General features: G+C 33.4%; 1 protein-coding gene across 4 annotated transcripts in view; it reads left to right on the forward strand.

Annotated features, from left to right (window-relative positions):
- The window catches only part of Epc2 (enhancer of polycomb 2), a 137,337-nt gene that overhangs the window by 37,157 nt on the left and 87,321 nt on the right, over nt 1-12,859 (forward strand). For 2 of the 4 annotated variants that reach the window (XM_021735859.3, XM_005315819.4), the window contains exon 2: nt 11,901-12,060. The exons of 1 other annotated variant lie outside the window; for it this stretch is intronic. In XM_021735859.3, the coding sequence (XP_021591534.1) occupies nt 11,901-12,060 (160 nt within the window). Of the gene's footprint in view, nt 1-11,900; nt 12,061-12,859 lie in introns of those variants that run through there. One more of the 4 variants, XM_021735885.3, reaches the window with a different exon arrangement.

Below are 12,859 nucleotides of genomic sequence, written 5' to 3' on the forward strand. Positions count from 1 at the left end.
CCTGCCTGTGTCTTGAACTCACCCATGCCTGGTTTTCCCTGGCCAGATAACAACATTTCTCTGAAACCCTGATGGCGCCTCATAAATTCTGATGTTGGAATCCAAATTTACTCCCTAAATGCTGAACCATTTAGACCATTAACCTACTACCTACCTGCCTTTGTATTATGCTTGTCAAAATTCTGTTATCTGTAAGTTCTCAAGATGCCCCCCTTTTGCAACTTTTTATGCTATAAATCTGCACTCCTAGAGAACTGGAACACTGTCCTCTAACCCACGGCTTTTGGGAGAGACAGTCCTGGCTAGTTGGAATTACAAGCTTACTTTAATTTGATTTAAAATTGGAATCGGTGGTCTTTTCTTTGCGTGGTGGTTTAACACCAGCAGTGATAATGTCTCTTTTTAAAAAAAAAATCAATCTTGCTAGAGTTATGTCAGTTTCATTGATCTTCAAACATAACACAACTTTTGGTGTTCTATCTTTGGGTTAGCTTCAAAGTTTTTCTAGCTCCTTGACATGTTTTAGTTAGGTTGATGATTTGAGATTCCCTTTTTATGTAGCTATGTAGCACTATAAAGTTTCCTTTTCATACTATATTTCTTACATTCATAAATTTTTATGTGTTTTGTTTTCATTTTCATTTGTCTCAGGATATTTTACAGTTTTTCTTGCTATTTCTTCTTTAACCCATTGGTTGTTCAAGAGTATGTTGTTTACTTTTCACATATTGTGAATTTTCCAGTTTTCTTATTGATTTCTAGTTTTATTCCATTATTCATTGAAGATATGTACTATGACTTTGGTCATCTTAAATTTGTTTTTTGACTTTTCTTGTGATGTAATATGTGATCTGGAGAATGTTCCATATATAGTTGGGAAGAAAATATTATTCTATTGTTGGCTGAAGAGTTCTGTATGTGTCTCAGGTCCAATTAGTCTGTAGTGTTCTTCAAGTACCCTTAGTGATGTTCTATCTGGTTGGTCATTATGTAACTTGGGGTGTTGAGATCTTTTACTTCTGTTGTTTAAGTATGCTTCCTCTTCAGTTTTCTCCATATTTGCTTCATAAAATTGTGTACTATTGTGCTAACATATTTATAATTGTCATTCTGATGGTGAATTAATTTGTAATGTCTTTCTTTACTCTTTTGATGAAAGTCTATTTTGTCTGATAAAAGTTTCACCTTCCCTGTTTTCTTTTGGTTATCATTTGCATGGAATTACTCTTTACATCCTTTTTACTGCCTCTTTTGTGTGTCCTTATGTCTAAAATGAATTTCTTATAGACAGCATATAATTGGAATTTTTTTTAATCCATTCATCCTCTCTTTTGATTAGGAAGTTTACTACATGTACATTGGAAGTAACTACTGATAGGGAAGGATTTAGTATTGTCATTTTTCTATATGTTTTGTTGTTTTGTTCCTCTGCCTCCTTTTTGTGTTTTTGTTGATTTTTTTTTGTAGTGACATTTTCATTCTTTTTGAATTTTCTTTTCTGTATCTTTGAGATATTTTTGTTTTTGAATACTATGGGGATTACTTCTCTTAGAGTTATAATAGTCTGAAAATGGATAATTTGCTTTGAGTCATATAAAAAAACTATGTAACACTTCCCCCCTCTATTATTTTGTGTTTCGGATGCACAGATTGCTTTTTTTAAAAAAAATCTGTATGCATTAACATAGTTTTATAATTATAGTTACATTTTATGCTTTTGTCTTTTAAATTGCATAACAAAATTAAAAGTGATGTACATGCCACCATTACAATATTATAGGATTCTGTGTATCAGAGTTTCACATTTTTGTATGCTTTTTTTTTTTTTTCAATTTAAAGTACTCCTTTAGCAGTTTGGTAAATAGCTGTAATAGTGATGAACTCTTTATCAAAGAAGATCTTTATTTATTCATTTTGGAAGGATATTTTGCTGGATATTTTATTCTAGTTTGGCATTTTTTTCTGTCAGTGCTTTATATATATTATCTGTCTTTTGGTGTATGATATTTTCGCTGAAATATTCAGGTTTTTTTTTTTTGGTGGAGGTACTGAAGATTTAACACAGAAGTGCTTTACCACGGAGCCACATTTTCAGCCTTTTGTTTTTGTTTTTGTTTTTCATTTTGAGAGGGTTTTGCCAAGTTGCTTAGGGCCTCACTAAATTGGTGAGGCTGGCTTTGAGCTTTCCATCCTCCTGTCTCATCCTCCCAAGTCACTAAGATTATAGGTGCCAGACTTTCCCTGTTAATCTTATTGGAGATCCCATAAGTAATTTTTTCCCCCCTCTCAGGATTTTCTCTTCAAAAAAAAATTTTTTTTAGTTGTTGTTGGATCTTATTTTATTCATTTATTTATATGTGGTGCTGAGAATCAAACCCAGATAGTTTGATTACAATGTATCTCAGTATGGATGTCTTTGGGCTGTCCTAATTGTGGTACTTTGAACTTCTTTAATTTGGATTTCATTTCCTTTATCAGATTTGGGAAGCTCTTGGCTCCTTTCCCTCTTCCTCCTCCTCCATAAACTCCCATTACTTGTGTATTGGTCTACTTAATAGGTTTCCTCAATTCTCTTAGGCTCACTTTTCTTTATTCATTTTTTTGTTTTTCTTCCTCTTACTTAACAATTCCATGTGACCACTGATTCTTTTTTTTTTTTGGTTAGGTTTGATCAAGTCTTCTGTTGAACACTTCTAGTGAAGTTTCCAATTCAATTATTTTTTTTCCTTTGGCTGCAGAAGTTCAATTGGATTCTTTTTTAAAAAACAATTTTTATCTCTTTGTTGATACTGTCATTTTGTACATGAGTCACTTTTCTGATTTCATTTACTTGTGTTGGTGTTCTCTTGTAATAAATTGTTCAAAACAATTACTTTGAATTCTTGTAATTCATAAGTTACTATTTAGGCTTTTTTTTTTAAAAAAAATTTCTTTTTTGCTGTGATTTATACATTGAAAAAACAGCTACCTCTCCTAGTCTTTAAAAACTGATATTGTATGAGGCCAAAACCTTGACAGATCAGCCCAGCTAGAGATTCTGAGAGCCTCTCGTATCTTATCTGGAGATGCATCTTCTTTGGCTTGTGTGTATAATTTCTCAATTAGAGAGGTTTGCTGTTGTCTTTTCAAGTTGCTTATAATCTTTTGCACTCTGGTGTCTCACTGCACTACTGCTGATTCTCTGTCATAATAAGCTGCTGAACTGAGTTTTGAACTGAGTTCTTGCTCTTGATTGCACTAAGTTGTGCTGGCTTCTTTAGTGGCACAGGTTCTCTGATGCTGCAAGAAGCTACTGAGCTCTCTTGTTTTCTGTGGCTCCTAGACATCTAAAGTATCAGTCCCTCAGGCAGTAAGTGAGAATGTTGGGACATGTGTTCTGTTTACCTTTCTCAAGAGAGAAGCTATTAGGTGGCCTTTTTCTCCTAATTCACACTCATCTGTGCTAAATTGAGGGAAGGACTATCATGACTGAAGTGGCTTTCTTGAAGAAACCATTTCAATATAGCCATTCTTGACTTTGAGCTTGCCTAGGGGACTACAAATTCTAAGCTGGTTTTTGGGTTAAGGTGGTTTGAACTATATGTCACGAAGTCAGCATGTGTGTGGGAAAACAAGGTCTGGGACATATTATTTGTCCATATTGCTTCTTTGTGTCCTTTTTGCTTGATAATTTCATAGTTGTCTTTTCTTTGAATGTAATTCTAAATCCTAGTTCTCTTGTATTTCTTTGTTCTTCAAGGATGCCAATTATGTGAATGTCATTCCTTCCTTGCTTGATTAACATTCTCCCTACCATCTTTCTTACCCTGTTTTACTTCTGTCTTTACCTTATTTTCAGTCACTTGATATTTGACTAGTCTTATGCAGAATACATGTGGGTTTTATGTTTGTTTGTTTTGTTTTTAAGGATACATTTCATTTGGCTTCTAATAATTTTAGCCTTAATGTGAGATAATCTTTTCTTTGTTGAGTTCAAAGTCATCTCTTCACATTTGTTCTTTGCTTCCTTCTCTGATCTTATTTTTAAATTTCTGATTCAAGATGATTTTTTCATATCCCCACATGCTTCTTCACATGCACTGTTTAATCCTAGGAAGATGTTCTGAGAAGTGCATTGTTTAGAGACTTTGTATGTGAACATTGTAGAGTGTACTCTCACAAACCGAGATGAAAACTATAATGTTATTAGGTGATAAAATCTTATATGTCATATATGCAGTCCATTGTTGAGACCAAAATATCTTTATGTGGTATGTGATTGTATTTAAATTTGGAGCATTTTTCTTAAAGTTTTCTTTTTTTCTCTTCACCCCCCTCCCTCAGACTGAGAATTTATCAATAGAGATGGAGCTAATTGTTGTCTTCTTTAAATAATTAGATTTAGTTAAATTTTCTTTTCATTTTTGTAGATTTGGGCTGGTTCACAATATCCTTAAGTTAGTGGTGCCCTCTTCTGTCTGTGTAGAATGACTTTCTTTTGAGGACAAGTTAAAGGAAGGCCTTTGTTCATTCTAGCTCTTTCTAACTAGTCTTTCAAAATCCCCCTTGCTTCTGGTTTATTGGGGATGACTGTACTAGGAAATTTAACCTAGGGCCTCACAGATGCTAGGCAAGCACTCTACTACTGAGCTACATCCCCAGTATCTTTTAAATTTATTTTGAGAAGGGGTCTGAATAAGTTGCTCAGGCTGGCCTCAAACTTGTGAGTCTCCTGCCTCAACCTCTGAATAAGTGGACTCAGTTCTTAATTTTATGCTTTTCTGCAAAGATTTGAATCTGCTTGTAGCCTCCGAATCAGCACACTCTTGATTTAATTTCTCTGATGTTTGCTGTATTTTCTTGTGCTGGCCCATCTCATTTGCTTTGTCATTGTGGTTTTATAAGTTTTTCAGTTTTTTAGTAATAAGTTTGCTTCTTTTGGGAGATGGAGTAGCTATCAGCTATATTTAATGAGGAATTTTGCATGTAAATTCTTAAATAATGACTTTGTATGCAGCCTAACTCATTGGATAAATCTGAAAGCTAAAAAATTGATGTAGGAGAGCCAGACAAGCTAGGATTCAAATTTTAGCCCTGTTCATTTCTATCAGGGTAGACCTAGAACCTAGTTTGTCTCCAAAAGAAAACCAAAAAATGTCTTTTTCATACTTATAGAAATAGAAAAAGCAATCTTTTCATATAGAAAATTGAGAGACCCAGAATAGCCAAAACAGTTCCTAGCCAGAAGAAGGAAGCAGGAGGCATCACTATATCAGACCTCAAACATACTACATAGCAATAGTAACAAAAACAGCATGGTATTGGCACCAAAATAGACCTGTAGGCCAGTGGTACAGAATAGAAGACACAGAGACAAACCCACATAGTTAAAGTTATCTCATATTAGATAAAGGCATCAAAAACATATATTGAAGAAGAGAGCCTTTTCAACAAATGGTGCTGGGAAAACTGGAAATCCATATGCAACAAAATGAAATTAAACTCTCATCTTTCACATGCACAAAACTCAATTCAAAGTGGATCAAGAACCTAGGAATTAAACCTGAGACTCTATGCCTAATAGAAGAAAAAGTAGGTCCAAACCTCCATCATGTCAGGTTAGGTCCCCAACTTCCTTATTAAGACTCCCTTAGTTCAAGAAATAAAATAAAAAACAAATGGGATGGATTCAAATTAAAAATCTGCTCAGCAAAAGAAACAATCAGTGAGGTGACTAGAGAGCCTACAGAATGGGAGCAAATTTTTATCACATGCACATCAGAAAGAGCACTAATCTCTAGGATATATAAAGAACTCAAAAATCTTAACACTAAAAAAAAAAAAAAGATCCAATCAATAAATAGGCCAAGGAACTGAACAGATATTTTGCAGAATATGATATACAATCAGTCAGCAAATATATGAAAAAATGTTCAACCTCTCTAGCAATTAGAGAAATGCAAATCAAAACTACCCTTAAGATTTCATCTCACACCAGTAAGAATGGCAGTTATCAAGAATACAAACAACAAGTGTTGGCAAGGATGTGGGGAAAAAGGCAAACTCATACATTGGTTGTAGGACTGCAAATTGGTGCAGTTTATATGGAAAGCAGTATGGAGATTCCTTGGAAAACTTGGAATAGAACCACCATTTGACCCAGCTATCCCACTCCTCAATTTATACCCAGAGGACTTAAAAACAGCATATACTACAGGGACACAGTCACACGATTGTTTATAGTAGCACAATTCACAATAGCTAAATTGTGGAACCAACCTTTCAGTAGATGAATGGATAAAAATAATGTGGTGTATACATACAATGGAATATTACTCAGTATTAAAAGAGAATAAAATTCTGGCATTTGCAGGTAAATGGATGGAGCTGGAGAATATTATGCTAAGTGAAGTAAACCAATCCCCCAAAACCAAATGCTGAATGTTTTCTTTGATATTAGGATGCTGATCCATAATGGGGAGCAGAGGGAGCATGGGAAGAATGGAAGAGATTTAGATGGGGCAAAGGAGAGGGAAGGGAAGGTAGGAGATATGGGGGTAGTAAAGATGGTGGAATGAGATGGACATCATTACCCTAAGTACTTGTATGAAGAAATGAATGGTGTAACTCTACTTTGTGTACAATCAGACACATGAAAAATTGTGCTCTGTATATGTAATATGAATTGAAATGCATTTTACTTTCATATATAACAAATTCGAATAAATTAATTAAAAAAATTTAACACCAAAAAAACTCAATAAATGGGGTAAAAGGAGCTGAACAGACACTTTTCAGAAGAAGATATATAATTGATCAACAAATATCTGTAAAAATGTTCAACATCTCTAGCAATTGGAGAAATGCAAATCAAAAGTACTCTAAGATTTCATCTCACATCAGTCAGAATGGCATTTATCAAGAATACAAACAACAATTAGAGTTGGCAAGGATGTGGTGGAAAAGGCACACTCACACGTTGCTGGTGGGACTGCAAATTGGTATAATCACTTTGGAAAGCAATATGGAGATTGCTTTTAATACTTGGAATGACCCATCAATCCTACTCCTTGTTCTATACCCAAGGACCTAAAATCAGCATACCATAGTAACACAGCTTAAGAGCTGTATAGCAACTCCTTTCACAATAGCTAAACTGTGGAAACAACCTAGATGCCCTTCAATAGATGAATGGATAAAGAAACTGTGATATATATATATATATATATATACACACACACACACACATGATGGAATAATTTTACTCAGCATTAAAGGAGAATAAAATTATGGCATTTGCAGGTAAATGAATGGAGTTGGAGAATATCATGCTAAGCGAACTAAGCCAATCCCAAAAACCAAAGGCTGAGAATGTCCTCTCTGATAAGTGGATGCTGATCCACAATGGGGGGCAGGGCATGGGGAAAATGGAGGCAAAGGGTAGGTGAGGGGATTTGGGGGCAGTTGTGTACAATGAATCAATATGCATTCTGCTGTCATGTATACCTAATTAAAAATATATTTATTTTAAAAAGTTTCTTTCTTAGATTTTGGTACCTTTTATATATGACTGAAGTCATGAATTATTTAGATTGTGGGGGCTCCTTTTAACGATATTGAGAATGTATAATATCTCTGAAGGCACAACCGTTTAGGTATAATTACAGTAGATTTTAGAAGAATGTTTCAGAATGTTAAAGTAGCCATATGAAGTGGGTTTGGTGTATTTGATTTGTAAGTAGAGAATTGATTTTTTAGGGAAGTATGGAGGTTACAAATCTTTTGAGGGCTACATTTATTTTATTCTGTATATAAATTAACTAATAGTATTTATTGCCTCTTTTCACTTATTTATTAATTTGTGATTATTAGAATGCTTTGAGTGCATGAGTAAACAATCTGTTCAGTTTTTAAAGCTAAATGTGTTTTGTAAATTCTATTGTACATAGTGTTGTCATATAGCAATGCTTTTGTTGTTTAAAGAGGAAACTCACTTGCTGAGAGTTAAATTATTCATATGCCTTAGATTATGGTGCATCATCATTAGTCTTTAAGGCCTCTCTCTTCCTCTCCTTCTGTTCTCTTACTCTGTATTTTAATTTTTTAAAATATTTTTTAGTTGTAAATGGACACAATACCTTTATTTATTTATCTTTATGTGCTGCTGAGGATTGAACCCAGGGCTTCACACATGCAAGGCGAGCGCTCTACCACTGAGCCACAACCCCAGCCCCTATGTTTTAATTTTTATTATGGAAATTGTCAAATAAACAAAAGCAGAAAAAGGAAAAGAAAAACAGTATAATGAATCCGCTAACACATGGCCAATCTGTTTTCCTCTTTGACACTAATCACATACAGCCTGAATTTTAAAGGAAATTGCAAGGCTCCTCTTTGATTTCACTTACTTATTTATTCTGTTCTACCTCTCTTTCCCTTTTTCATTCTTTCCCCCCAACCCTTCGTCTAATGTTTAATGTGTCTCTTCTGGCAAATTTAATGTTATTTTATGTGCATTTATATAAACTACATTATAACTCGTTCTATTAAGAATTTTCACTCAACTTTTTAAAAGATCTACCATATTAAATGTACATATGCACTGTTGGTACCAACTGCTATATAGTATTCATAGTGAGCATCTACCACATTTTATTTTTTTTTGTTTTCGTAGCCATAGATTCCCACATTGCCCCAAATTGCCTTCTACAATAGATACTGTTTTAGTGTATAGATCCATTTGTAAACCTGTGTGATATTTTTTGGGGATTATATGTTCAAGACAGGAAGTGCCAGGTCACAGAGAAGGCAGATTTAATTTGACCATGTATTGCCATTACTTTCTAGAATGGTAGCAAATCTGCAGGAATTTGTGTTTTCACATACTTGCTAACACTTGGCATTATGTAATTTTTGTCTTGCTAATAGTTTTACCTTATCTGTTTAGTTTGCATTTATCTGATTACAAATGAATTTGAGCATCTCTTTGATGCTTTGGGAGCCTTTGGGGTTTTCTTACATGTAAATTGCCCGTTTATATATTTTATCCATTTTTCTTTTGGGACTGTTGTCCTTTTCTTGTGGATTTTCAGGAATTTCTTACACATTGTAGTTATTTATTTATTTTTAGTTGTAGATGGACATAGTATCTTTGTTTATTTTTGTGTTGTGCTGAGGATGGAACCCGATGCCTCCAACGTGCCAGAGAACACTGAGCTACAACCCCAGCCCCTCAGTCTAGTTATTAACTACTTACAGGTTTTAGACATTGAAAATAACTTCTGTCATCTTGTCAGAAGTTTATGAACTACATCCATTGTGTCCTTTGGTTAATAGAAATTTTAAATTTCGATGTAATACATTTCATGAGATTTGTTGCCCTGTTGTTTTGCTTATGAAACTCAAAGAATTTCTTTTCTGCTCCTGTAGCAGTAACAAATTTTCCTTTTTTGTTAGGTTGGTGATTTTACCTTACACTCTTAGATACATAGTTTGTGTAGGTATTTCCTTTGGTATTTCTTTGTATCTTAAGCAGTTTGGCTGTTGCCCTTTAGTTATGTGATATGGTTTTATCCCAACCTTCTCTTTATACATGAGTCTGATCTCTGTCTTGGAGCTTTCTTATTACATTGATTTATATGAAAGGCTGCATAATTAGTGGTTATTAAGAACATCAACTCTGACTTTACTGCTTATTAACCCAGTGATCTTGGGCAAGTCTCCTAACCACTCTGTACCTCATTTCCTATTCTACATAATAGAAATAATGCTACCTATTCCCCAAAGTAGAATTAAGTAAAGATTTTTAAAGTGCCTATTAGCAGTGATTGTTATGTAGTTAAATACCTCTATTAAACTTTTTGATACATTTTATTGCTACATATATACATTGTATATATAAATGTAAGCTATTTGTTCTTTTGGTATACTTTTTTTAATTACTATGCCTTTATGTATATTTTATAATTTATGAGAGGACAGTCCTCCAACTCTTGCACATTTTATGTTTCCCTTTAAAAGTTGACTTAGCTATTCCAGGATTTATGTTTTTCAGTTTAAATTTCACAGTACTCTTCTTGAATGTGCATGTTTTTCTAGATTTAAATTAGTCTGACAAAATGCCAAAGAGATGTTGATTATAATATAGGATAAGTGATTATTTGGGGTGAGCCGATATAACTTGACCAGATCTGATGAAACTTAACTGCTTGTAAGAAACTTGGTAGCTGTCCTGGCTTACTGTTTACTTGTTTTTATCATAATAAGTTTGTTTCCTCATTTACTCATTCCTGTTCTTGCTCTTTTGTTTTTGTATCCTTTGTTTCTTGCTCACTTTATTAATGACAAATGTCAGAAGATTATGAAATTAACATAATTTTTATGTCATTATTATTGATACCTATCTTTCTACCTTCATACCATCATCCTACCTTCCTTTTAATGTACTTCTTTTAATCTAATCTGTGTGAAGCTTTTTGCATATAACAGCCATTCTGTATAATTTTATTTATATCTTGCTACATGAAAACTTTTTGGATCATTGCACTGATATTTTTTGAATAAAAACTTTTTACATAGCCAAAAGTCTTGAATGAAGTTTTCTTAATTTCTTTAGACTCCACAAAACTTCAAAATTTTTAACAATACAATAGGATAGAATCAATAATTTTACTTTGCATATGGATCACCTGGGTTTATATCAATGTTTTGTCACCTAGGGTTATGTTACCTTGAATAAGTTACTAAACATCTTTATTCCTTAGTTTATGTTTTAAAGTGCTTTGCATAGACTGATACATAGTAGGAACCCAGTAAAGATTTCATTTTATTTATTTGTTCATTTAATATGTATTGAGCAGGTTCTATGTGTTGTAACTATCATATGAAAGTAAACAAAATAAGCAAAAATCATGGGCTTCTTGGAAATTACTTCATGTTTGGGAAGAGGGACTGGACAATAAATGAGATCTTGAGCATGTCAGATATAGATAAATTGGCATGGAAAAAAATAAAGCAGGAAAGGAGTGCTGGATAAGGAAGTCCTGAAAGACATGACATCTCTGATAGATGAGACTTTAAGGAATTTCCAAAGTTGCCTATTTGGATATTTGGAAACTGCAAGGAGAAGCAGTATGACTAGATTAAAAGGATGGGAGAAGAGGGAGGAAATGCCAGATAGATTCTTACAGGTCATTGAGTAGCTTTTCACCTTTACACTGAATATGGTGGAGCTTCTTGGGGAGTGACATGACCTGATTTACCTTCTAAAAGGTAAAACTGCTTTGTGGGGAATAAGCCATTGGGGCAAGGGAAGAAGTAGTGAAAGCATTTAGGAGACTACTGTAGTAAGTTGTGCAAGTGATGAAAAGATATTAGAACCTAGATGTATTTTATAGGAACTTTTAGTTAAAAAATATTTTCTGCTTTACGATGACAGTACTATTTATTGAACATGCAAAACTTTATCTTTCTTTGAATTATTACAAATTTTGTGCTACTACAGTAGTAGTAGTGTAGAAGATACTTAGAATCTGTAATAGAATCATTTAGTGTGACTCATATATTTTTCCTTATTCTGTCAGTGGTGACATGCACCTTAATTAATTTAGCAAACAAGTATCTATCTCTGATAACTGAAAATTTAAACTCCCATTTGTAAGTATGCATGTATTTAATTTTTGAAAAATTCTTTTTAAAATTGTAATAATCTAAGATTTATGGTACCGGTATAAGCCACAGTTATTAAGGGGAAGTGATAGCAGTGTTTTCTATAGGTCTGCAGTAAAGAAACTATTTATAATTGAATGAAAGAAATATTTATAATTGATGCTTGCAGTTATTAAACAACTTTTAAATAGAAGTTTTGAAATTTGAATTAATATTATCAAAGCAACTTATATTGCCTACTTTACATTTTCCAGGAACATCATTTACAGCGAGCTATTTCAGCACAGCAAGTGTTTAGAGAAAAAAAAGAGAGCATGGTCATTCCCGTTCCTGAGGCAGAAAGCAACGTCAACTATTACAATCGCTTGTACAAAGGAGAGTTTAAACAGCCCAAACAGTTCATTCATATTCAGCGTAAGTTTGTTAATTTATTGTTTTTTATTTGTAATTTAAATTTAACAATTAGTTAAAGTCTTTTGCCCAGAGATTTAAATTTTTCCGGTTATAAACACTTATTCATAGAAATGTTAAGCATTAGACATTAAAGTCCTTCTACTTATATTTGAACTTGGAGATCATTGTGAGTTTTAGTAGCATTTGGAACATTTGATGTTTATGCAATATAGGGTTCTATATTGAACTTACACTTACAGTTAAAAGGGGATGGGTTACCATACCCAAATGAGATTTATTTTTAAAGTCCCCTTGGCCATAATTCACAAGGGTTAGAGCTGAATTCTCTGAAAATTTTCAGTATTACATTCTATATGTACCTTCATCTAGTTTTTATAAAATTCTAATTCTGCCTACTTAATATTCCGTTTTCCTAAAATGATCACTATCTCTAGCTTTAAAGCCATTTCAGCAACCTCCTAACTATAAGATTTACTATTCTTTTTCTCCCTTCTTTATTCTCTTCACAAAGTCTGCCTATGCCAGGGTGGTCTTCCTAAATTGTCAGTCTGAGCAAATTATGCTCTTGATTAAAATCCTACTGTTCTTCATTGTCAGTAGTAGGAGTGTTCAGCTGATTGTACATACAGATGCTGGTGTCTTGGTATCTTGTCAGATTTTTTTTTTTTTTAATTATTGAGTAGCCAATTAAAATAGAGATTCCAGGGTTCTACTTTATGCCTACCTAAATAAAGTACTTAGCTCTTTGAAAATCCCTGGTTATGCAGACTGGTGATATGTATTTTTAAGTTTCCAGGTA

This window comes from Ictidomys tridecemlineatus, chromosome 7, assembly GCF_052094955.1.
Source record: "Ictidomys tridecemlineatus isolate mIctTri1 chromosome 7, mIctTri1.hap1, whole genome shotgun sequence".
NCBI lineage: Eukaryota > Metazoa > Chordata > Mammalia > Rodentia > Sciuridae > Ictidomys > Ictidomys tridecemlineatus.